General features: G+C 47.4%; 1 protein-coding gene and 1 long non-coding RNA gene across 4 annotated transcripts in view; one reads left to right on the top strand and one right to left on the bottom strand.

The window, feature by feature from the left end:
• The window catches only part of NFE2L3 (NFE2 like bZIP transcription factor 3), a 21,012-nt gene extending 9,368 nt beyond the window's left edge, over nt 1-11,644 (bottom strand). The window contains exon 1 of the mRNA XM_081146347.1: nt 10,782-11,644. Within this exon, the coding sequence (XP_081002473.1) occupies nt 10,782-11,381 (600 nt within the window). The 5' untranslated portion in view covers nt 11,382-11,644. The remainder of the gene's footprint in view (nt 1-10,781) is intronic.
• On the top strand, nt 11,311-23,508 carry LOC308561375. Of its 3 annotated transcripts, none has more exons than XR_013999471.1 (5): nt 11,311-11,372; nt 13,178-13,245; nt 18,426-18,565; nt 20,262-20,387; nt 23,123-23,508. It is a non-coding gene; the product is annotated as an uncharacterized lncRNA (long non-coding RNA). The 3 variants fall into 3 exon arrangements; XR_013999472.1 differs by lacking the exon at nt 11,311-11,372 and adding an exon at nt 11,926-12,039; XR_013999473.1 differs by lacking the exon at nt 11,311-11,372 and adding an exon at nt 12,724-12,791.

Genomic DNA, 23,508 nt, shown 5'->3' with positions numbered 1-23,508 from the left:
TAGACATTTATGTAACTTACGAAGTGATCAACTTGATAAGTCTAGCAGCCCTCTGACACCACACAGTTATTACAATACTATTGATTACACTGCCTAGGCTACACTTTACACCCTTTACTGGGATGCTTTTAATGTTTCACCAGTGAGGATGACATGTGGGCTTTTATTTGAGATCCAACAGGCAATTATTTTTTCAGTCATTCGTTCAACCAATATGAATACCAAAGACCACACTAAATGCTGGGGATAAAATAGTGAGAAAACACACCCAGACTGCCCTTTCAGAGCTCACATTCTAAAGGGAGAGGGAGCCAAAAATACAGGCGAACTAACAAAATCATTGCAGGTTTTCTGGCAAATGAAAGAAGAAAGAGGGGACTGCTCAGCCGGTTTGGCTCAGTGGTTGAGCATCGACCCAAGAGGTTGCCGGCTGGATTCCAGGTGAGGCTTCATGACCAGGCTGGGAACTTGGTCCCCAATAGGGGGAAGCTGATTGATGTTTCTCATCAATGTTTCTTTCTCTCTCTCTCCCCCTCTCTAAAAAATCAATAAAAACATATTTTTTAAAAAAGAAGAGGGGACCTACTTTAGAGAGAGCGGTCAGTCAGGGAAGGCCTCTCACCTAGGGAAGGTGATATTTTAGCTGAGATCTAGAGAGAGAAAGAGCTGCACGACAAGAGGAATGTGTTCAAGGCACAGAGAATATTCATGTTGGGCTCATCTGCCTGTTACTGTAACGTACTTAATTAGCTTCTTAATGATGGATGTTTAGCTGTTTCCATCTTTTCTTATAACAAACAATAGTAAAACGTGCTCATAAATACTTCTTTGCACACACGTACAATTCCTAGAATTTATGCTGGCTCAAGAGATATGTATAGTTTTTATCTGATGGATTCTACCCACCAGGCCTTCAAAGACACTTGTGGTCATTTAAAATCCTACCAACAATGGATAAAAGTGTCAACTTGTAGATGAAAACTGGCATCTCATTGTCATTTTAATGTGTATTTCTCTTATTAGCTGAAAATCTTTCACAAGTTTAAAAGCGTTTGTATTTCCTTTTCTGTGACCTGTTTGTGGCCTTAGCCCGTTTCTCTGCTGGGCTGTTAGTCCTGTTCTTATTGATCAGTGGTAGTATCAGATCATTTTTACTCACCTCCTCCCACCCAGTCTCTGCAGCAATGCAAGAATGGGAGTGAGGAGCCCAGGCAGGCTATTGCAATAATTGGAGAGTAGATGACAGTCAGGAAAAAGGTACTGGTAACTGACAGAGAAGTGGAAGAATCCATAATATATTGAGGGGAAAGAATAGCTAGGGATTGTTGGTGGACTGGAAATGGGACATAAAGGGAAGGGAAGGATTAAGAATGACTCCTAGAGTTCTGGCTTCAATAACTGGTGGATGCTTATGAAGAGAGCAGTGTAAAAAGGGAAACAGAGTGGTCCCATTTGGATATGTTAAATTTGAGATGTGCAGAGTCAAGTAGAAATATGCATTACACTGGTGAAATGAGAATCGGGAATTTACAGCAAAGGACTGAACTGGAGGTATAAATGGGGGAATAAATACATAAAGAAATACATAAAGAAAAAACACAAAAACACTCAGGAACTAATGCGATTACAGCAGGAGAGTGCCAAGCAAGAGTGCTGATCACCAGCACTGCAACATTCATTCGGAGAAGCGGGCAAAGAGCCTGAGGACAGGAAGTGAGGGGGGGGGGGGGACGACAATGTTTAGGAATCCAAGTGTTTGAAGAAGAATGCAGTGGTCCATTGTGTTGAGTGCTGCTTGGAGGTGGCACAAGTAAGGACAGAAAAGTATCCATTGGATTTGGCAACAGGAAAGCTGTGGGTGGCCTTCAAAAAATCAGTTTCGGGAGGAAGCCAGATGATAACTGGGTGGAGGAGTGAATGGAGGTGACAAATTGGAAACCGTGTACAGTCAATTCTTTCAAGAATTTTGGCTGTGAAGTGGAGAAATGGGTCAGAGTAGTTTTGTTTTGAAGATGAAAGCTGCTCACTAGAGTATGTCCGTAAGGGAATGATTTAGGGGAAAGGGTAGCTGCAAAGCAAGGGCCACCAGAAGGTAATAGAAGATGAGCTCCAAAGTGCCAGTGGCAGGGCTGATTTTGAAAGAAAAAACACACAGAGGCTTTATTTCAAGTTATTTCAAGTGGATGCAAGATACTTGAGGATTTGGGTAACTGAAGACCTAGCCTTATTTTTGAATGGATATTTTCTAAATCACATTTGAAGAAATTAGTTGAGAAAAAGTACTTCATACATTTGGGGATGCTATATAGACATGAATTGCTACTCCTTTCTACTGCTTTTTGATTCTGAAGAGTTGCCATTAATGCCCAACTGCTAGCAATTCAATCAGGATGTCCAGAGAAAGCGATGCTGGCCCCTGTCGCCAGTAATGACTGTTGGCTCTCTTCCTGTTTTTCTCAACTCGGTGACATGGAGCTGAGATACAGAGCACATGTGTTTTACAAGTACACTGGAGATTTATGGCCCATGCTCTTAATTTAAAGACTGAGTAAGTTAAACCCATCATTAAGTTACTTTTTATTTCTATGTAGGTGATATTTACCCTTGTGAGGCTGGGACTCAATAAATAAAAAAAAAAAAAGAAAGTTTCCATGCTCACCATAGGAAGCCATCGTAAACCGGTGAGCCAGGGTGTATGATCACAACCAGAAATCCAGTGACTTGTTCTGAACTGGCCCCTGCTAGAAAGGCCCCCTCACCAAAGCCCTCTTTGCTGGGAGAAGACCCACCTCACCCTCCACATGGATCCACAACCTTCTCAGTGTGGGCCCCCCAGCTAAAACCGGGTTCTCCTATCTCTAAAATCCCATGGCCTCTAGGTTTTCTCTCATGACACTCACCCTGTTCAATCTAAAACTACATCTAGTTGGATTTTTTCTTTCCTGCTGGGCTGGAAACTTATGACACCTGTCCTCCAGCTGTTCATTCACCTTTGCCACTGCTGGAAGCCTCGCACAAAGGCTTTCTCAGTCAATGAAGGCAGTGGGAAGGGGAAGAAAGGTGCCAAGCTTTTCTCTTCTTGCTAAATCTCTGAAGTTTTGCTAACTGGCAACATGATTTCTATGTCTGTACGTATCAGGCTATATTGGTACCTGAATAGTGTGATGCAGAGTCTGATGCTGAAAAAACTCTGTGAACAGTCACAGCTGGCTTCGCCGGGCCTTTCATTTATTCATCTGGGGGAAGAAGGACTGAGACCTGCTTTGACCTTTAGGGTTGGACGAACCTTCAAAGACAAAGAGCAGTGTGATGCCTACGAGAAGGATGACATCAGAGGGAGAGGGGTGAAGGCCAAAGAATTCTGAGGCTGGGCTCTAGGCTGGAGTCATCAGGTCTAGAGAGACGCGAGGAGCCAGTTAAAGAGAGACTGTCCTGTTTGGCCTGGGTGGTTTTTAACAGCAGTTTATAATAATTATAGCTCGCATTTATTGAGCACTTGCTGTGGGCCAGGCACCACTTACATGATCTTACTTAAGTTGCTCAGCATTCCTCTTACAGGAAGAAACTGAGGCACAGAGAGGTTCAGCAACTTGCCTTGATGTCACATAGCTGGTAGGTGACAGCACCAGGATCTGGTTGCAGGCATTTTTACTTCATAGACAGATCTTAGGTGCTGTCCTGCTACACTGCCCCTCTAGAACCATATGTGTCCCCCAGAAGCTGTCCCTTGCCACCTTGGGCTCCTGTGCTGCTGGCTTCACACTGGGTTCACCAGTGGGAGGAGGGAGCAGGAGACTGGAGGGCGAGCAGAGGAAAGGCCAAGGCAGTTCTCTTTCGTTCTCTGTGACAACAGCCCCTCCTCACCTCACTTGGCTCTGGTGACACTCTTTCTACTCCTGCCGCAAGTAGTCTCTGGGTACCCCACCCCATCTGCTCCTGCAAGAAGTCATTCATTAAGTCCCTTCGTGGAGCCATCTAGGGTGAATGCTGCTTCCTGCCGGAAACTGACTGCACCACCACTACCCACACTGGCTCCCACGTGCCTCACACTGCGTCCCACAGAGAACGGCAGTGGTGGGAAGAACTGACTCCACACGAATAAAAGAAGCTCCTGCCTGAATATCAGGTTATTATGCAAAACAGCTGGCCACCATGCAAGGTACGAATCCTGTTTGGATCGTGAGTCCAACAAACCATCCATGGAAAACTGCTCATGAGATAACTGGGGAATCTGAATACTGATTGGATATTTGGTGATACCAAAGAATTATGGATTTTGGGGGGTGTACTAATGGCATTGTGCTTATATTTAAAAGAGTCCTTATATTTCAGGAATGTATACTGATATATTTATAGAAGGGTTCTGCCTCCTCCAAAGCCCAAGGCCTCCTTCCCACCACAGCTCTTCAAATATTTGAGCTGGAGACCTCGATCCCTCTTCGGTCTGATCATCTCAGCTTGGAGCATCTCCACTCTGGTCAATCATTTCCTGAATGATTTCCCCCCTTGGGGACAGAAGGGTTCCTGTCACCCCAAAGCAGGTACAAGCATGACCTAGTGGGACAGGAGTTTCCTGGAGACTCGACCCCCAGCTCTGGGACAATAAGAGCAAATAGTCTGTTGGACACGCAGTAAAATGCCAGGAACTGTACCAGCCCTTTAATGCACGGTGCTACTGAATTCTCACCAGCACTAGTCCAGAAAGAGGTTATCACCATTCTCCTCCCACAAAGGCTGCCCAGGTAGAATGGAGCTGGGAGAGTGTGAGGAACAGTTTTATGTGTTAACGTGGCGTGTGGCTAGGCTGTGGTACACAGTTGCTCAATCAAACACTAACCTAAGTATTGCTGTGAAGGTATTTTGTAGATGTGGTTGATAGCTACAATCAGGTGACTTTAAAGAGATCATCTTAGATAATCTGAGTGAGCCTCATCTAATCAATTGAAAGGCCTTATGAGCAAAACTGAGGGAGGTTTCCCTGAGAAAGAAGAAATTCTGCCTCCAGCCTGCTGAGAGTTTCCAACTAGCCTAGAGTTTGGACTCATCAGCCTCCACAACCGAGACAGCCAATGCCATGAAATCAATCGTGTGTGTGTGTGTGTGTGTGTGTGTGTGTGTCTTCATATTATACTGCTATAATATATACTATTCATATTTTGTTGGTTCTGTTCTCTGGAGAGCACAGACTGATACTGAGTCAGACCTAATCTCAAAAGGTCGCACCCTGTAGGTCAGGCCTCTATGTCACTGCTTATATTCTGCCACCACCACATGCAACTTAACCCAAAACAACTCCGGTGCATGCCTGAGCCTCACTAGCTTCGGCTGCCCACAAGTGGATCTGAATAGTAACATGGACCCTTCACTAGATTTTGAGAATAAACTATTGCTATCGAAAGGCTGCCATGAATGGGAGAAGCTGGTTTTTACAGCTGGTCATTCTGCAGTGTGTAGGAGGTAGGCTTTACTCAGTGCTTAAGAACAGAGGCCTGTTCTGTTCTGGGCAAGGTCGCTAACTTGCTATGTAACTTCGGGCAATCCTGTTTCACCACTTGATTAATTATAATGCCAACCTGCAAGTCTGCTGCCCCCATCCACTCAAATTGGCATTAAGTGGTAAGGTGGCCCATGAGGATTCACATCTGACCTACTTTCCAGTTGGGTTCTGGCCATGAAGGACCCACGACACACTCAAGTTCACGGTATCAAGCCAACATGGAGGGATGGAGGAGTGCTCAACAGACACTGACGATACTGGCCTGCGCCCCTCACCCCGTCCTGGGTACCACTTAATGGTTAAAGTGAAGACCCAGTTTCCACACCCAAGACACTGCAGTTCAAAGCACACAGTGCTACCTGTCCTGGCCTGTGCTCTCTCAGCTCCCCTGAGCTCAGTTCCAACAGGGGAGTCTGGCAGGACATCGGCAATCTCCCTCTCCACTTAGAAGGGCTGTCCTGAGTATAGGGCTGGCTCTTCAAGGCATAAGAGGACAATTTAAGATGGAAAAAAAAAAGGAGAGAATGCCAATTCCCACAAAATAAACATTACAGAATGTAACAGGGCTCGAAGGAAAGAACAGGAAATGCTTGTAGATGAGGTGACAGTTGAGATGAGTCTGAGAATTTAACAGTAAAAACCTTGGAAGGAATGAGAAGAGCATTCTGGGCAAAGCTAACAGTAAGAAGCAGGAACTGGGCTGTTTGGGGAAAAGGAAGGAAGAAAGTTTTAGCTGGAAAGTAGGCTACAGGCAGAGGATCGTGGGAGATGAGCTCAGCTGGGGCAGTTAGGGTGCTGGGTCACACTGGCCACATGAGGAGCCTTGAATGACAAAATACCAAATCGGTCAGTAGCAAGGAACTGGTGGAGGCTCTCCAAATGAAAGTGAAGAGAACCAAGGCATGCTTTGGAAACCTGTCCCTGGTAGCAGACTGGACAGAAATAACTATGGGAAAGGGTATTACAGAGCCCTGGGAGCTGAATTAATAGCAGTAGCTAACATCACTGAGGGCTTACCGTGTACCAACCCTGCTGAACTTGCAAGATCTGCTCACAATTCCCTCAGGTACACTTCCCATCCATTTTTCAGAAAAGGGAACCAAGGCACAGAGAGGTTAAGAAGTGTGCCCCAGATCACGCAGCCCGTTGGGTGGAGCGGAGGTCTACAGCTAATGCAGCTGGTCTGACTCCAGTCCAGGGCACTGGACCACTAGGCGAACCTGCCTCTGAGTCAGGGCCTGCGCCCTGCACTCTGATGTCTCAGCTGAACTGAGAAATGGGGGGAATGGAGAGGAAGACAATGGTACAAGGGACACTGCAGAGATGGTATGCCTGTTACCTACCAATTGAGGTGAAGAACTAACTGGAGAAAGTTTGAAATAAGTCTCCTCAGGGTTGCTGCAAATCAAAGCAGATCTGCTCCTGAGCATTTACCAAATCCTGCAGCAAATGATCCTACACATGGACAGCTGCTTGCAGAAACAGCTTAGTTTTCAACAGTTGGAGCCCACTTGCTAAGCAAGCTGAACACCCGAGTTGCCAGGAAAAGGGAGATGGTGACTGTGTAACAAACTGAATTGTAACCCTCAAGACCACATGTTGAAGTCACAACCCTCAGCACCTCAGAAGGTGACCTTATTTGGAAACTGAAGCACTGTAATGTCATTAGTGAAGATGAATGGGGGGGGGCCCTGATCCAACAGGACACTGGTGTCCTTATAAAAAAGGAAATTTGGATACTGACGTGCACACAAGGAGAATGCCATATGAAGATGAAGGCAGAGATTGGGGCGAGGGTTGCCAGAGGCTGCCAATGAAGTGCCAGAGGCCAGGGCCTGGAACAGCTTCTCTCTCAGCCCTCGGAAGGAGCCAGCCCTGTCAACACCTTCACCTCCAGAACTGGGAGGCAGTACGTTTCCATTGTTTAAGCCACCCGGCCTGTAGAACTTTGTTTCGGTAGTCCTGGGACACTAATACTGTGGCCTGTGTCACCCTTTTCTATCCAAGACCATAGGGTCACCTTGACTGCGTCCCTTTAGTAAGCAGAACGAAGAGCCTGCTGTGAAACTTTGTAGTGCTCGCCAGACTATTTCTGTATCCTAGTTGTGAGTTAAAAACAGGCAACTGTTTGAAATCCCATCTATCTGCAACTGCCCAGGCATCAGGGACTTAGATTTTGAAAGGAAAAACAATTTTTACTTTAACAATCAAGGACCTTTCTCTTCCCTTTCCTCTTAGCAGCAAGTATTGATGGTACCAGAGTCTTCCTGTGACCTAAAGAAACACAGTCCAAATGCAAACCAAGAGGTCCTCCTGGACCCCTCGCCCAGCAGAGGGTGCCCATCCCAGGGAATGAAACCACATCAAGACGACCACAGCCTTCTCAGTTTCAAAGTGGCAGCAGCTCCCTGAAATACTGAGGCTGGCAGTGAGCAGTCACCCATCTTCAAATAAGCTCACATTCAATTATGCAAAAACTGTTCATTTCTTTGTTTCACCCACACATTACTCTGAAGAACGAGTGCTTCATCCCTCGTGAGTGAATGGCTGTGGTCACCAAGGGAAGCATGTCTGCCCTGGGGAATTCCGGATTCTGTTTTCAGATAGTGATTGGACCCGCTAAGAAGTGAAACCAAAGCAGTACTTCTTTTGACACTTGGAAAATCCCCTACTCCAGGATATTTTTGCACTTGAACAGAAAGTATGAAAAATTGTACTATAAAACCAGGGTTTCCTACAACTCAAATGTAAGCTACCAGAATGATCTATTTAAAAACATAACAAACCTATGATGGGTCTATGGGGCAGAGGACTCCCCCTCTTTGAAGTTAACAGTAACAGTTATTAAGCACTTAAGACGTGACGGGCACAGTTCTAAGCCTGTTGTGGGAATAAATTATCTTTCATAACAACCCTATGATGTTGGCACCTTTCTTATTCCCAGTGTGCAGGTGAGGAAACTGAAGCACAGATGGGTTGAGAAACAGGCCCAAGGTCACAGAGCTATAAGTGGTAGAGCTGGGACTCAAAACCAGGCAGTCTGACTCCAACCCTCCCCACCCCCTTGACAAACAAACAACCAAGCCAGACACACAGATAAATAAAAGACAATAAAGTGAGTGGGGACAGGTTAAGGAGGGTGGGTTGAGGATGGAGGTGAAGTTAAGAGAACACCAGTTACAATCCAGACACTGAGCTGGCACGTCACACATGCTTTTCCCATTTAATTGGCACAAAACCCCCGAGGTAAGCATTACTCTCCCACTGATGACACACTGAGGCTTGGAGTGACCTGGATGAGGGCCCAATAGTAAGTGATGCCCCTAAACCCAGGTTTGCTGATTGCAAAGACCAATGTCATTTTCCCAGTCTATTTTCTCCCAGGGTCATGGCTCCAAACTGTAGCCTCGGCATTACAGATGGTATAATCTGCTTCTAAATGTCAATCCAGCATTGAAGAGCAGTGGGGTCAGCTGCATGCTTGTTCAGAGAACCTGAGTACAGTGCAGGTGCCTAATCAATGCACCAGTTTGCGAGTCAGGAAGCTGGGGTTTTAGTCCCACTTCCAGCACTCACGCTGTGTGGTTTTAGCCAAGTCCCCTACCCTCGCTGGGCCTCCATTTTCCTTACGTACAATTTGGATATATAGCTGCCTGGCCTGTGGACCTCACAAGGTTGATGTAAAAAAGGCATTACCAATAAAAGTGAATTGGCTGTGAAAACTGTAAGGTGCTCCACAACTGATCATTGCTGAAATTAACATAACCAGGTCATCGTCACACCTACCAAGGTTCAGCAGGTCCACAAATGCCAGGTGGTGGACACTGCCAGAATAGCTTCCAGTGAACTTCACCCTCTCCCCTAGGAAAGCTGGGCTCAAGGACTCCAAGGTCTGGCTGGGCCTAGGCCCCAGAGCTTCCCCCAAGGCAGGCTTGCCTGTCTAAAAGGGTATCAGCCAGGTGATGCAGGGAAGGGGAGGGAAGTCCTTGCAGAGGGAACTGTTTCGCCTCCCTCCAGGTCCCTGTATACTTTGCCATTTGGTACAGCACCCAGCATTGGGTTTCACCTGTATGTTACAGGATCGCAGCACGCACCTCACCCTAGGAGGTAGCGGACTGTGGTGAGGACCCCCATCCGATAAGTGGGTGGGAAGAACCAAGACTCCTACCAACAGGCCACCCCACTAGTTCCGGCCCAGGAAGAGGGAGGAATCAGATTTGCATAACAGTGAATCACCGAGCACTTGGGCACAATGACCCTCCCGGAGAGGGTGGAGAAGCTCGTCTGACAACTGCCTACACAAACGACAATTCCGAAGAGCAGCAAACAAACCAGTCTAGCCCCAATCCCCATTTTGCATAAGATTGCACTCCACAAAAACATCCAAGGAACACTTGTTGATCGATACCAATTGTTAACACTGAGGTTTGGGCCAGGAAAGAATTAAAAAGGTCCCTTTGAAGGAACTTTGGATACGGTGGCTTTGTGGAAATTGGTATTAAGTGTCCTTAGACTGGAAGGGGCAGCTGGGAGCCACACATCCTTCAATCCACTGATCTTGGTTTCCAAAGAAAGTCAAGCAAAGGGTTTGAACCTATAAACCAAAGGTAACTTGTTAGTCACTAGGTGACCGTCAGGATCCTGTTTTATGCTAATAAGCGATTACACTTGTTCTAAGAGAGAGGCGTGTGGTTAGCGATGGGGAAGGTGAATCACCGCGGGACGGTCAGCCAGCTGCTAGCCTCGGCCTGGACACTGTCCACCGCCCCTGCATCCAGGAAAGCAGCAAAAACGAACTGCAATTGGGTTAAAAATCCGGGCGGGGGCCGTCGCGTTAGGCCGGGACCGTGGCTCTTAAAGAGAAACGTGTGTCCTCCCGGCGGCCAAAGCCTCCTTCGGGTCCTCCGAGTCGGGCACGGGTTCCAGAAAAAAAATGTCTCAGTGTACACGAGGTACTGAAAGAAGGCAGTGGGCAAGAACATGACCAGCGTCCCTTCTCCCCTCCCCAGCCCCGAACGACCCTCGATAGCCGTCACGCACAGGAAAGGTGTCCCCTACAACGAAACGGGTGACCTCACCCACTTTTCTCAAAACCCTAAAAGCCACAGCGACAGCACGAATAGCCTCGTTCAGAGTCACAAAAAGGAGACGCGCAGAGTGGTCAGCGAACCTCCAACCACCCAGGGCTGCGGGTGGAAGGTCAGCGGCGTGTCCCGTCCCCTCCCCGCCGGGGCTCCCGGCCAGCTCGCCCCGCACCGCGCTCGCGTCCTCGCTCTCCTGTTACCTCGCTCGCGCGTCCGCAGGCGTCCGGCACTTGCGCCGTCGGTTCCGCCGGTGTCCTCTCCTCCTCCCCTGCGGCCAAGGGGCTACTCGGAGCCGCTCGGGGGTCCCCGCCGCCCCCCAGCGCAGCCTGGCTGCTGCCGTCTGCGCTGGCGCCGACTCCCCCAGCGGACGAGGCGGAGGCGGCGGCGGCGCCGAGCGGCCCGTGTGCCCCGTCCGCGTCCCTGGCCACCACGCTGTGCACGAGCCACGCATCCACGTGGGTGCGGGGGATGAAAGGGACCCCCAGCGTGCGCACCTCCCGGAGCAGCTGGCCCTCGGGCTCCGCCGCGGGGCTCGGCTCCCGTCCTTTAAGGTGCAGGTGGTCCGCGCGCCCCCACCCTCCCGAGGCCGCGAAGGGGCCGGGCGCGTAGGCGGGACTCGTCGGGCCGCCCCAGAGCAGCAGCTCATCCCGCAGCAGGGTGGGTGGCGGGAGCAGCAGGTAGAGGTCCAGGTCGAGGTCGAGGTCCAAGTCCAGGTCCAGGTGGAGCCCCGCCAAGCTCAGCAGGACGGTGAGGTGCAGCAGGCCGCCGCCGTCGGACCACCACGGCTTCAGGTACTTCATCCTTTCGCGCACGCCGGGGCGCCCCTGCCGGCGCCCGCGCGGGTCCCGGCGCTCCGGCCGCCGCTGCGACACGTGCGGGCCCCGCGCACCGCCAACGCTGGTCCGGAAGAGACGGGGAAGCGAAACAATGGACCCGAACGCGCGGCGGCCGTCGCAGGTGCCCGGAACCCGGCACAAAGGCGGTACCTCTCGCAGGTCCGCACGGTGCCCGCGGCTCGGGAGAGACGGAGGCGGAGCCACCTGCGCGCATCCCCCGCCGCCCGGCCGCCCCGCCAGGCCCCGCCTCCCGCCGCGGGCCCCGCCGCCGGGGACACGCCCCCCGCCGCCCGGGGCCGGCGCCTAGGGGAGGGGCCTGAGCGGGGCGGGGCGGGGCGGGGCGCCGCGGCTCAAAGGCCTTTTATTCCAGGGGACGCAAAGCTTTCTGGGAGCGGGAGTTGTGGGCGCCGAGTGGCTCCCGGCCTTGCGCTGGGGGGCTGAGCACCCGGGTGGGAGTCGGGGGAAGTGTGGGCGGGAGGGGGCAGGATGTGTAGGCTGAGGGGGAGGTCGAGGCACAGGCAGCGTGCGCAGGGCTTCCACCCACGTGAGAACGCGGGGCCCCCTCCGTGGGTTCAGGAGCCTGATGGCTGGGTTCCGATGCCTGCCAGTCCTGTGGCTTTGAGTAAGTTACTTAACTTCTCTGTGCCTTAGTTTTCTTATCTGTAAAATGGGGAGAATGCTACCTGTCAAATAGGGATGTGGTGAGGTCACGTGAAATATTATATATAAAGCCCAGAGTTTGACATAGAGATGCCACAGCTGCCATTGGGATTAAAGAGCGCTCCCCGCTCCCCAGGCCGCGTGCCCCAGCCTCACAGGCTCCTCACTATCCCCTGGGCTTGCTCTACCCAATGCTAGGCCTGCCCTCGTGGCCTCCTTTGCTCCTTCAGTGAGGGTTAAGAGCACTAGCTCTTGAGTATGAGTTCACGTTCCCTCTCCGCCACTTACTAGCCTGGACCTTGCACAAACTGCTCACTCTCTGTGGGCCTCAGTTTCCTCACTGTAAAATGGGACTAATAATAGCACCTTCCCAGCAGACCTTCTGTGAGCCCCAAATGAGATGTAGGCAACCACCAACCACAGCACATGGTAGGTGGGAGGTTCTCTCGTGAGTGTTACCCGTTGTTTACCCATCCAACAAGGCCTAACCCAGAGACACATCCTCTGAGTTTTCACCATTTGAAATTAATCACTTCCCCCGTCTGTTCTCCCACAGTGCTTTCTCCATATGCCAACATTGCAACACTAGGCACCTTCCACTTTGTATTCTAGTTGAAGATCGGTGTGATTCTCCTATTGGACATTCTTGGGGCAAAAAAACCTGTTTGGCTCACCTTTGTGCCTGCACAGTTGCCTGGCACCGGGCTTGCAAATGTAGGTTTTACTCACCTCCCTCCCTCCCTTGGCGAGGAAGGAAGGGATGCCCAACTGAGGGCTGGCAGTTGTGTAGGAGGTTGAGCAAGACTGGTTTCCAAAGGCTCCCTCCTCCACCTGGGTTTCTCCTCTCTCCTGGGGATAGTGTGATAACTTCACAGGAGATTTTGATTTGCCCTATGAGAGCCAGGGGAGCAGAGTCCTCTTCTGCTTTGAGCCGTGGTGGGTGACTTAGGGGTGGTGAAGAGGCTGGAAGAGGGATGAAGAGAGATGCCGGCCAGATTAGTGAGAATCTGGACAGAAGCCCTGTTCACACCACGTAGTCCCTGGACAGGGGATTTGGGTTCTGGGCTTGGTAAACGTCAGCTGAATTTGTGTTTCTGCAGGGACCCTGCTAAACTGCCTGATGCTGTGTTTGAGGCTGTGAGGGATAGGAAATGGATACTTTTGCTCAGTAAGTTGATGGTTTCATTAAGAGTAGATGTTTGAAACACCTAGAAACAAGGGAAAGAATGCTCTCAAATTCCAAAATATTGAGGAGATGTCAATGACTTTAAAAGAAGTGCTATAAAGCAGGTGGGAAGAGAGATGGGGCCTTCCTGAAAATGGTATCTTCCAGAATCTCACACAGAGTTGTGCTCAAAAATATATATATTTTTTCAATTGAATTGAGGAATTTACACATAAGGTATGTGTTTTTTTCCAAATTATAAGAGAAAGTTTATTTAGGAAGTTACAGAGGTAGTAGAAATGGGCCAGCTGGGCTGCACAAGCCCAGGAAACAAGTTACTGAAGCAAAAGAAGGGCCCCTGGAGTTTAGGAGAAAGAGAGGCAAAGGTAACACACCTTGGGGCAAGGGGTGGGGCATGGAAAAGGGGCTGGCACGCTCCCGAGAGGGAAAGCAGGACTTGAGATATGTTTTGAGGGATCTGAATAGACTAAGAAGGGCATTCAGACTTCCTTTCTAACATTAGTTGGGGAGGGGGCTGACCTTCTAAAACGTGAATTGATAATCATAGTATCTGTTGGACTGCTCAGTTAAGTGAGGCTTAATTCTAGTTTACAGACTGGCGAAAGGAAAAGGAGGCACATAAGGGACTTTGGGGTAAAATATTAAATAGGAGACTCATAATCCCACACACCCTTGACCTTAATTGTAACAAAGGTCCCATTTGTAGGAATTCAGAGAGTGGAGTGAGAGTAGTTTGTTTGTTTTACCCTAGACTCCCTCCATCCAGGAACAGCCAAATGAATAGTGCAGATCATGTAAAAATCCTGAAAAGTCATCTGTGTTTATTAAAATCCAGCACAGATCAAAACACAGTCCAAAACCGATGCCAGTCCACAGACCATTTGTATCTGGTCCAGATGAGGTAAGTAACAGAATGGAGACTGTTTAGAAATTTATAGAGCAACTTGACATTGTTGCAACATCCAACATGCGATCAATAGTTTGTTGGCTTTTTTAAACATCTTTGTTATTTTATTTTTCTAGAAATTAATTTTTATTTATTTTACAAAAATTGTGACCTACCACAGATTGGAAATGAAAACAAACAAACAAAAGCTGGTCCTTCACCAGGATTAGCTTAGAAGCGTTGCCTTCAGTGCAGTTTCTATGAGGGAGTCAGGGTCTAAGATGACGTCCAGTGCCCCCCTTTTCTCAAGCGTGGGGTGAACCTCCTAACTCACTTCTAACAAACAGAAGGTGGGGAAAGTGATGGAATGTGATTTCCAAGATTAGGATATGAAAAGACTCTGAGTGGTTTCTCTTTTGCTTACTGCTTTAGTCTGTTCAGGCTGCTACAACAAAAATGCCATCGAACAGGGTGGCTTATATAAATAACAGAAATGTATTGCTCACAGTTCTGGAAGCTGGAAGTCCAAGGTCAGGGTGCCAGTGTGGTTGGGTTCTAGTGAGGTCCGTCTTCTGGGTTGCAGACTGCTAGCTTCTTAGTGTGTCCTCACATGGCAGAAGGGGCAAGGGAGATTTTTCCGTGGCTTTCGTGAGGGCCCCAAACCTGTTCTTGGACTGCATCTTCATGACCTAATCACTTCCCAAAGGCCCCACATCCTAATCCCATCATCTTGGGGGTTAGGTTTCAACACATGACTTTTGGGAGGACACAAACATTCAGCCCATAGCACTTAAACATTTTCTCTCTCCATCTCTGGCTCCCTCCTTCTTGGAGAGGATGCCATGCTGTGAGCAACCCTATGTAGAAGCTCATGTGGCAAGGCGCTGGTATCTTTGGCCAATAGCCAATGAGAACCTGGGTCCTGCCAACAGCCACTTGAGGGAACTTAGAAGCAGGTCCTTCCTGGTTGAGGTTTGAAATGACTGTAACCCTAGCCAACTCCCTGATCAAGCCAAAGGATGTATCTAAGTCACACATGTATTCCTGACCCAGAAATGACTCCAAGATAATAAATGTTGTTTCAAGCCACTACATTTTGGGGTAATTTGTCATGCAGCCTGGATAACTAACACACTCTGTGTGAGAAGTGGACATCAGATGAGGAAGGACACACTAAAAATGCAACTGCAGTTATATTCATTGAATAATTTGTAATTACAAAGTCCCATTACTGTAGGGCATTATGGTCCCAGATGCAATAATCCAGCTTACCTCTTTAACTGCAAGATTGTAACTTGAAACGTAGCTCCTACTAAAACACAACTACCAGTCAACTCGTGTGAGGTGGGCACGAGTGCTTTGTTCCGTGACAGTTTCTTACAAGTATCTCTCCACACTCAGCAAGAAAGAAAACATCTGAATCTTGGCAGCCTTTTAGAAAGTTTCTGCTAAGATTAGCCACAGGAAATTTAAATTTGTGGTGGAAATTCCAAGATCGGGCAAGATAACTTATTAAAATCCAAGACGTAAATTAAGATAGAAGTCGTATTACCTAGGAGGAAGATAGTGTCAAGACAGAGTTATTCACGGCTAGTTTCAAAACAGGCACAGTCGCTAGAATTTGAATGACTGCCATTGTCGAGACGTTTTGCCAAGGGCTTCTGCGAAATAGATTTATGAGCGGCCTAATTTGCTGCCTCCTACCAGTCTGATGAATTAACTGATACTTATCAAAGAGGAAGAGTTTGTTTTTTATCTCTTGTTAGTCTGTGATCTCATGAAAGCCCGACTGTGAGCTTGTTTTGGGCAGTACAGTGACGATTTTCACCATCTTTCTACTCACACGCAGCGTTTACAACAGAAGCTGGGCTCTGTGCTGGGCCCTCTTCATGCATGATCTCATTTATTCCTTGCAGCAGCTCTGTGAAGTAGGTATGACCACCACTTTCTACTGGCTAGCTGAGGACACGGAGGCTCAGGGACAGGACACCCTGTGCCCAAGGACGTGCCCTTGGTAAATGCAGGGTCAGAATCCAAGCCCACAGCCCGTCCTCTTTCCACTGTAGTCTCCCCGCCGCCGTGCTGTTTGGCTCACTGATCCGTCTTCCCGCAGGAAGAAGATGCCCTTTTTCAGTCAGTGCAGTCTTTCCATGACTTTTGAAAGTGTAAAATCTGCTCAAACCGTATCTTCTCGGCAGAGTTTCAGGGGGACGCGGAGTGTTGGTTTTGTCCCTCCGTGCGATGCTCCTTCTTGATCTGTTTACACGACCATAGCCAACTGTGTGTTTAGGGCACCCCCTCATGTTTGGCCCTTCGGTGATTCTTGCACAGTTTCGATTCCTGTTGATCTGTGCCAGCCTCATTTCCATCAATGACACATATTAAGCACCCGGTTGGTGGCAGTCATTGGGATACAAAGATAAGAGGTGCAGTCTTAACAGGGAGGCAGGATGTGCTCAGGGTGAAATGCACAGCACTGATTTGGGAGCCTAAGACTCCTCATGTGAAAAATAGGTTTGTTTAGGGCCAGGCCTATGCCAGGGAACTCACAAGCTAAGTAGCTTTGCTGCCTGTAGTGTGAATTGAACATTCAGGTTAAGGTTCCAGAGTCGGCAGTTGCTGTGTGTGTGTTGGGGGGCAGGGGGTGGAGGCGGGGGGATTGCAGAGGGCAGAAAGGGAAGTGAGGGTGAGGTAGAGAGGTCTAGGAGGCTGATTAGCAGGGAATGAGAAGTCTACAAGTTCACAGCATATACACATTTGGGAACAAAGGGGAACTACCATTGTCAACCTTTGTCCTGTCTATCACATCCAAAGTGCTAGATCCCTAAACTGTTCTGGGCCTGGTTCTGTTTAATCTCCCACACAAACCTAGTCAGGGTGGCTAACCACTATAATAAACCACCCCCAAATGTCAGTGGCTTAACCCAAAGAAAGTTTACTTTTTTTCTCGTTTCACAGTTCAAAAAGGGTTGGGATCAGGGACTCTGCCCTTTGGGGTCATTTGAGGACATAGGACCTCTTCTAGGTCCTCAGTGTCTTCTCTGCTCAGCTGGTGATGGAGAAAGAGAGCAAAGACCAAGCCTGGGAGGGTAGGGGCTGCACCTGGAAGTGGCCTCCATAACTTTCATTCACATTCCATTGGCTAGAACTTGGCCCCATGGCCACACCTAACTGCCTGGGAGATGGGGCCTAGCCGTGTTCCTAAGACTAAGATGTATCTCTGACAATTCTGGTGAACCACTGTCCCTTGGTCTTATTCCACATTCCATTTATTCAGGAACCACTTATTCAGCACCTCCTGAGTATCTAGCTCTTTTGACTAAAAATATTATTTTTGGCCACTCATTGTGAATTAACACACAATTGCAAAGCTAGAGTGGCTTGTTCAAGCTTGACAAGTCTAGGTGTTTAAGATGCCACCTGGTAAGACTGGTCAGAGCATGTGATGCAGATCATGGAAAGAGCTTGGGATTCCTGGGTCTGATCCGAGCTTGGCCCAAGCAAGTCATTTGGAAAGGACACCTACTCTCTGGACCTTGGGCCTCTCACCTGCACAGTGAGAACTTGAACCGGACAGGTCTCTGAGTTCCCTTCTTGCTTTGAGTGGCTCTGAAAGTCTTGGCCACGGATGAGGATTATGTTAGATTACTTCCAAACTCCAGTCTTCTCACTTGACTATGAGGCTTTCAGTCCTAAAAGCACAACCACGTAGCTTTGGAAAAGACTCTTGATTCAGTCTCCAACTGGAAGAAGAATCAAAACGACATCCCTGACTTGTGATGCTTCTTACTTGTTTGTTAGCACGTGTACCTGCTTGATGGCGTTTTGAAAGTCCAACACTCACATTGACCTTCACTCTTCAACTTGAAACTATTTGGTGACAGGGAAGCAGCACAGAAGTTGGGTTGTGGAGACTGTCACTGACCATCCACAAGGTAGAAGACCCAAGCACCCATAACTGGGAACGAAAACGACAAATACAGTTTGCAGAGGCCCGGTTTATGGCTCCTTTGCTTATAAGAAACTCATTGTGAGGCCAGCAACCCTGATTGTTATTTAATAAATTTGATGGGCTTTTAAAATTATCTGAACTGATGATTAGTTCAGCACCTGAATTATCTCCTTTGTTTAATCATCTCCCTTAAGCATATTTGTATTTTTGATAGCAGCTCTAATGTGCTCATTATGAAATCATATCATTAACCAATTCCTGCTTAACTGTTGCTTTGTCCTGCTGGTTTTCTCTAATTCCTACTTTTATCTTCCTGCACTCCAGAATCTCTTTCTGATCTTAACTCAGCGGCAGCTTCTGATTGCCAAACTGCAAGACGGAAGGTGGGGTTTCCTGGGCCATATAGATCCACTTCCGAGCCCCCCTGCCAGCACCTGCCTCCCTTCTACCCACCTTTTAAAAAGGTAAATACTAGTCAGAGTTTTTGCTTGCTGAACAAATGTTATCTATAATATTGTAGTGGGTTGAGTAATGTTGCTCCCAAAATTCACATCCACCTCAAAAGAATGTGACCTTGATTGGAAATAGGGTTTTTGCAGATGTAGCTGAGATGAGATCATACTGGATTAGGGTGGGCCCTGAACCCATGAGAGTGTCCTTCGAAGAGACAGGAAAGGACACACAGACATGCAGGGAAGGAGGTAAAGTGAAGATACTGGAGTGATGCTGCCACAAGCCAGGGAATGCCGGGAGCCGCCAGAGAAGCTGGAAGAGGCAAGTTAGGATCTGCCCCTAGAGCCTCCAGGGGAGCACGGCCTGCCAGCGCCTGATTTCAGCTGTGAGGCCTCCGGAACCACATGTGAGATACATTTCTGTTGTTTAAGCCACCAAGTTTTGGCTGTGGTAGTTTGTTCTGGCATTCCTAGGAAACTAGTACAGATTTCTCTTTCCACTTTTGTTTTGTTCTTGTTATTAAGTGAGGACTATTTCTTCCTCGAATAAAGACTGGATAGCTGAATTCTGCCCAGCTTGTGGCAACCTCAGAACCAGGGCATTAGGAGTGTTGCCGAAACAGGGAGTTAGGATGTTGGCTCTGAGGAAGCCAACTGGAGGCGGCTTGACTTGGAGGCCACCTGAGCCCTTAGCTCCTCTGTGTGTCTTACCCTCAAGGCTCTACCCTCTCCTCTTCCCAGCCAAACACTGCCTCAGGCTCTTGTAAGAGAAGTTGATTAAAAGTTAGTGTGAATTCCTGTTTTACAAACTGAGAATAACTTTAGTTTTCCTCCTGATGATAAAAGTAATATATGCTTATTGTAAAACAATAGCAGATAATACAGAAAGGGAACAAGAACTTAGAGTCACCTGGAATTCCATCACCCAAAGATAACTACTCTTTAAAATGTAATTATACAGATATATATAATTTTTGTAAAAATAATTTTACAGTAATTTTTATAATACCATATAAGTTATATAATAATTTTTATTAAAATACTTTGGTTTTGTAACATATTGGTTTTTGTAACTGCTTTTAAAAAACCACTTATACTGATGACATCTTCCATATAAACAAATGTAGCTCCATGTCGTCATCTTCATAGGCTGCAAAATATTCCACTATACAGATGTACCCACCTTGATTTCATTAAACAGTTTAGGTTATTGTCAAATTTTCACCGTTATAAGCAACTCTGTGATAAATCTTATACGTATTTTTGGACATATAGCTGATTATTTACATAGTACAAATTCCCCCAAATTTCTGGGTCAAAGAATATAAACTTTTGGGAAGGGTAAGATATATTCTGCCAATTGATCTTTCAGAAAGGACTGTATTTAGTGACTTTAAGTGCTTTTTAACAGTATATCCTAATTTTGAATTTCAGTAAATAGTCCCTGATTTTCTGAGTAAAACTAATACAATCTTGCTGTTACCAACATCTAGATTAGAAAGGATATTAAAAATAATTTCATACAGTAATTCAATTTTCTTGGAGGGCCTTTTTCTTCAGCTGTCTTTTCTCTCCCTTTCTATCCTGCCTCATTTCTGTTTGAAACTGCTTGTGATCACAGTGTATTATTTACTACTTTGTGACTTTTACAAGCATGAATTAAATATGAACATTACTCTCCTTGACATATATATCTTTTTAAATTCAGTGGCAGGTGCATTTTCCCAATTCTATGGAACTATATCCCTCCAAACCTTAAGGATGGCCAAGAGGAGTTAGGAAGAAACCTGGATCTGTTTCCTGCAGAAATGTCAATATTTGCTACAACAACGAGGTGGGAGTACCCCCAGTGGAATGCCATCTGTCCTTGTCTTTGAGAGCCTGCCGGAAAGTCTTTTCACAGCCAAGAGATGATTATTTGGCATAGCTGACACGGAAATTCAGCAAGGTGGCTTACAGATCAGGAACTGGCTGATGTAAACAGATACTTTGCTATATGAAAACTGGAAGTACAGAAACGTGTTTCAGTTTTGAAACTGTTAGACTAGGGATTGTTTTCTTTTTCAGAGTGTTTCACATAGGAATCTTTTCTTCAGCAGAATCACCTAATGGATTCAAATATTCAGATTATTTACAAGTCCTTTTGTTGCTCAGCCTTTTAGGAAGTGAGCAGCTGATAAAATGAGATACAGTTCCCCTCTTATAGTTCCTTTATTTCAGTTACGTTATAATATGCTGTTTCTTAAGCAAATAAGCATACTCCTTTTTTCTGTTACATATGGAAACTCAGTTCTGTTGCAGTTTGAGGGTGAAGGTTTAACACACAAAGCCCAGCTTCTAACATGTGGTCAGTTGGCTAAACTGAGTTCCTGAGGACGCTCTTAGCTACCTGGGTTCCTGTGGAGAAAACGCAGGTTACTTTGAACAGCAACCTGAAGGGTAATTCAAGAGGTCATCTTGGGTAGGAGTGAAATTCTTTCATATACATTTGGCAGCTCACAGGGCCCAGTTCCCTTCCTAAGGAGTATTGCTCAGTGTGATATTTGCCACTCAGTTCCTAATCCATCTGTGTGTGGTCCAGCTCTCCCCTGAAAACACATTCATTTGGGAGCCTCCAACCATCTGTAGCGCCTGACTCCGTATCATTCTTGTGACCCCAACACACTCCATCCACCTATGTTTATTCACAGCAGATGCCACCACCCCTCAGTTGGACCTTCATCTGATCTCAGTCTTCTCAGGAAAAAACAGTCATCCCAGCTTCAATAAGGCTGTAGGCCATCTCCTCCAGCTGTCCCTCCCATAGGTTGGAATGGACCAGGATGCACATAGTGTCTCACTGCAAGGCATTTGGCTGCTCTGCAGACACCATAGCCTAGTTGAACTAGATTTAGCTAATCCAGGAGCGTTTTGACCACTATGGAAACACGTATTTCAGCCCCCAAAGATACATGGGCACGTTTACCTAAAAGGCTTTTGGTATGGACTATAGTCATTCATTCATTCAATAAGTATTTAATGAGCATCTATTATGTGTCAGACGTTCTGAGAACATTTTCCTGTGAAAAAAACAAAGCCCAGGTCTAATGGAGTTTGCATTCCACCTGCAAGAGACAGACAGCAAACAAATTGTTGTGGGTGATAAATGCTCAGAGAGAGAGAGAGTGAGAGAGGGAGAAAGGTAGGGGAGAAGAGATGAAGGGGAGGAGAGAGAGGGTGTGTTATTGTGTATGGGTGTACAGCAGACAATATTTCCCTGCTTAGTCTCTAAGGTGGCGTGTGCTGCTGCTCTGTGCTTCACACCTGGGCAAGGAGAAAGGCTTTGAGATGCACAAACACATGACCACCTCCCTTTGATGACAGTCTCTAGACAGGGCTTCAGGGCGAAGTCTAGGTAGTGCCCCAAACCATGTCTTCTGAGGGGAGAAGGGATTCCACATCAGAAAGAAGTTGCCTCGTGACAATGAAAGGACAGCTTCAAACGCGCTGTCTGGAATTCATCAAACGACAGTGATGGAGCAACCCTTTCAGGTCATGCCGGGCAGCCAACCGGCCCGGGCTGGCAACTGATGGCGGATGAAAGGAGGAAGCACACCTGAGCCAACTTGCTCAGGAGCTGCAATATTCAAATGTGGGTGCAGAGCGGTTACCCAATTCCCGCACCTGTTCTGACTCAGCACACACTGAAGAGCTGGACCAAGATTTGATGTGATGCCAGGGCCAGCAGCAGGAGCAGAAAACTGCACCGTGACGCCACCTGAATGAATGGTGGCAGGGAGGGGACAAAGAGTGAACACACCATACAATATACAGATGATGAATTACAGAATTGTACACCTGAAATCTATATAATTTTCTTAGCCAATATCACCCCCAATAAGCTCAATCAAAAATTAATTTAAAAAAATGTAATTGAAGAATTTTTGTCTGCAGAATAGGGAAGTTCTTTAAAGTGCTTGTGGGAGGAAATCTTGGAAAGATGGTGGACCCGTTTATAGGAGAGGTGGCCGAGCCTGCCCTGTCTGGAATATAGGGGGAAATATGGGCATCTGCTTGAAGTAGCTTTTTATTAGTGGCATAGATGACTTACTTTATGAATAGTAAAACCTAAGCCTTGGCAGCAGTTTTAATTCTCCGGGGACCACAACTGTTGTTAAAAGGGCTAATGTAGGTCATGGTAAGATCAGAATGGGTTGTAGACCAATTAGATAGAAAATCCAACTCAAAGGCTGATTGAGCATGTTACTGGCGGGTGGGGTGCCCACCACATGGATGCATTTGAATCACCACAGACTGGGAGAGGCCTTAGCTGTCATCTTCTCTAGCTGCCCCAGCCTCCAGCCCTGGAACCTTTGACAGTCTAGATGGTCAAATATGCCCACGACCTCACAGGCAGCCTGTCTCGTGGGTGCTTGCCCAGATCTAAGTTTATGAAGTTCCCCTTTGACCTCTAACCCTTTGGCTTGCCCTCTGGAACTCCCCAGAGTGAATCCTCTTCTGTAAGACAGGTTTTCTAGTCCTCGAAGTTAGGTCACTTGTGTCCCCTAACTTGCTGTTTTCCAATTCCAGGCTGATTCTGTGGATCTGGATCCTTCTGAGGTTCTCACTTAATCAAAGACAATGGACTTCCCAGAGAGAAGAGAACAGCCCTTTCTCCAAGCAAACAGCAGTAGCTGTGCCTCTGAACTAGACTCTCCAAAAAGCCCATGAGCTCATTACCAGACCGGTATCCCATCTCATTCAGCCTTCCCTGCCTCAGAGTTTCCAGACCTTTGGCCATCCTAGAGTCCACCACTTGCTGGCATCAATTAGCCAGTGTTCTGAAAAGGGATGCCCAGCAGAAGAATGAAGTATGGCAATTAATGTCCGAATGGAGCCCCCTTTTCTGGGTCGTATACTTGTAGATGGTTGGGTAAGTTGAGAAATTCACTTATCCCCATTTGGTTATAATTTAA

This window comes from Miniopterus schreibersii, assembly GCF_964146895.1.
Source record: "Miniopterus schreibersii genome assembly, chromosome: 9".
NCBI lineage: Eukaryota > Metazoa > Chordata > Mammalia > Chiroptera > Miniopteridae > Miniopterus > Miniopterus schreibersii.
This window is presented reverse-complemented; position numbering and strand designations above follow the sequence as displayed.